General features: G+C 40.8%; 3 protein-coding genes across 3 annotated transcripts in view; 1 reads left to right on the forward strand and 2 right to left on the reverse strand.

The window, feature by feature from the left end:
* Positions 1 to 511, reverse strand: part of SCAR (wiskott-Aldrich syndrome protein family member 3 SCAR) — an 18,288-nt gene extending 17,777 nt beyond the window's left edge. The window contains exon 1 of the mRNA XM_011304021.1: positions 426 to 511. The gene's annotated coding sequence lies outside the window, so the exon portion shown is untranslated. The remainder of the gene's footprint in view (positions 1 to 425) is intronic.
* Positions 512 to 582: 71 nt separating this feature from the next.
* On the forward strand, positions 583 to 1,248 carry LSm3 (U6 snRNA-associated Sm-like protein LSm3). Its single transcript, XM_011304018.1, has 3 exons — positions 583 to 733; positions 808 to 915; positions 997 to 1,248. The coding sequence occupies exons 1-3, from the start codon at positions 713 to 715 to the stop codon at positions 1,177 to 1,179; spliced, it is 312 nt and encodes a 103-aa protein (XP_011302320.1). The 5' UTR covers positions 583 to 712; the 3' UTR covers positions 1,180 to 1,248.
* The window catches only part of LOC105266107 (sperm flagellar protein 1-like), a 7,701-nt gene continuing 7,171 nt past the window's right edge, over positions 1,225 to 1,754 (reverse strand). Inside the window, exon 3 of the mRNA XM_011304017.1 lies at positions 1,225 to 1,742. Coding sequence (XP_011302319.1) covers positions 1,240 to 1,742 — 503 coding nt within the window. The 3' untranslated portion in view covers positions 1,225 to 1,239. The remainder of the gene's footprint in view (positions 1,743 to 1,754) is intronic.

Below are 1,754 nucleotides of genomic sequence, written 5' to 3' on the forward strand. Positions count from 1 at the left end.
GATAACAGGAGATCCAAAGAGGTATTCACTGAAATTTTCAAATTCAAAATTTTCAAGAAAGTATTAGGATAACAGGAGATCCAAAGAGGTATTCATTGAAATTTTAAAATTCAAAATTTTCGAAAAAGTATCAGGAGAACAGGAGATCCAAGGAGGTATTCACTGAAATTTTCAAATTCAAAATTTTCGAGAAAGTATCAGGAGAACAGGAGATCCGAGGAGGTATTCATTGAAATTTTAAAATTCAAAATTCTCGAAAAAGTATCAGGATAACAGGAGATCCGAGGAGGTATTCATTGAAATTTTCAAATGCAAAATTTTCGAAAAAGTATCAGGAGAACAGGAGATCAAAAAATTTAAGTGACTCCGTAAAATTTTTAAATTTCAGTGAATACCAATTTTGTAACGCAGAAAATAATATTCACCCCATCGACTAGTTCCTCTGACAGCGAGACTGCTACTGAGGCAATTACCGAATCGGCTGACGGGTAGACACCCCCATTGCGTGTGGCGCCCTCCCTCTCTTGGGGTGCAGTATCACGATGCCGCTGGCGTCACTCAAACTCCCACAACAGAGCCTCTACTTTAGTCAATCCATCACCAGGTGTTCACATCGTTGTAATCCAATAATTATTAGATGTTAAACTAAACAATCAAGATAAATCAGTGGATCCATTTTCATCGAAGAATATTCGATTTGTTTTCTTCGGAGATGGCTGACGAGGCAGAACAGGTCATCATCTGCGCCAGAATCCATTTGGAGCAATTAAACAGAATATAACCTGAAATAATGTTTGTAATCATTAGGTGCCGGCAATTAATGTGAAAGAACCGCTGGACCTGATAAGACTGAGCCTCGACGAGAGGATTTACGTGAAGATGAGAAACGAGAGGGAACTTCGTGGTCGGTTACACGTAAATATCATTTTTTTCATTCTCAGGGTAAAAATTAAAGATTAAACAGAAAATGACCTAAAAATGGATTCATACCTGCAGGCATACGATCAGCACCTGAATATGGTATTAGGAGAGGCCGAGGAGACAGTGACAACCGTCGAAATTGACGAGGAAACCTACGAAGAGGTTTATCGTACCACAAAACGAAGTATTCCAATGCTGTTCGTCCGTGGGGATGGGGTAATCCTCGTCTCACCCCCCAGCATGAGGGGACAAATATAATACCACTAATCCATAATCAATTTCAAATGAAAGTTATCGATAATAAATTCATTTTACTAATTATGATAATTTGTTCAGCCTCGTTAATTGCGCAGACAGATCTGCAATCCTCTGATCCTTGAGCTTGATGAGACTCTCCAGGTGGAATATCTTTTCCCCGAGCATCGCCACCATGTCGTTCTTCTCCTGGAGCTCCTGCTTCAACTTGAGAAACGCTGGACGTGGAATTTTCTTGTTCTGAACCTCGTCGAGATCCAGAACCGAGTCGACCTCGCTGTTGGATATCCCCAGGTCACTGGCTGTGTAAAGGGATCTCCTCTCGTCGTTGCAGTCCTTCAGTATTCGCGATCGCAATTTAATGAGCACTGAATCGATGGCTTTACTCTGGGCTGAGGCGATTTGATAAATCACGTCATCTGACAGCTTCATGTCGATTTTTGTCAGGACTTTTCTGTTCAACGTTCGCCAATTGTCGAGTTTCTTCGAGATACTACTGCTGGGGGAATAATTGTGAAGGTCCACGTGCCTCGGGTAGTACTGCTTCAATAATTCAGCCATAAATACTAATAAAAAAA

Source organism: Fopius arisanus, unplaced genomic scaffold (assembly GCF_000806365.1).
Source record: "Fopius arisanus strain USDA-PBARC FA_bdor unplaced genomic scaffold, ASM80636v1 scaffold00036, whole genome shotgun sequence".
Taxonomy (NCBI): domain Eukaryota; kingdom Metazoa; phylum Arthropoda; class Insecta; order Hymenoptera; family Braconidae; genus Fopius; species Fopius arisanus.

Bases quoted from the DNA above. Each gene is read 5' to 3' on its own strand.
- LSm3 (XM_011304018.1), top strand. From the start codon at position 713: ATGGCTGACGAGGCAGAACAG. The intron at 734-807 runs GTCATCATCTGC...TGTAATCATTAG, and splicing joins TGGCTGACGAGGCAGAACAG to GTGCCGGCAATTAATGTGAA. The intron at 916-996 runs GTAAATATCATT...TCATACCTGCAG, and splicing joins AACTTCGTGGTCGGTTACAC to GCATACGATCAGCACCTGAA.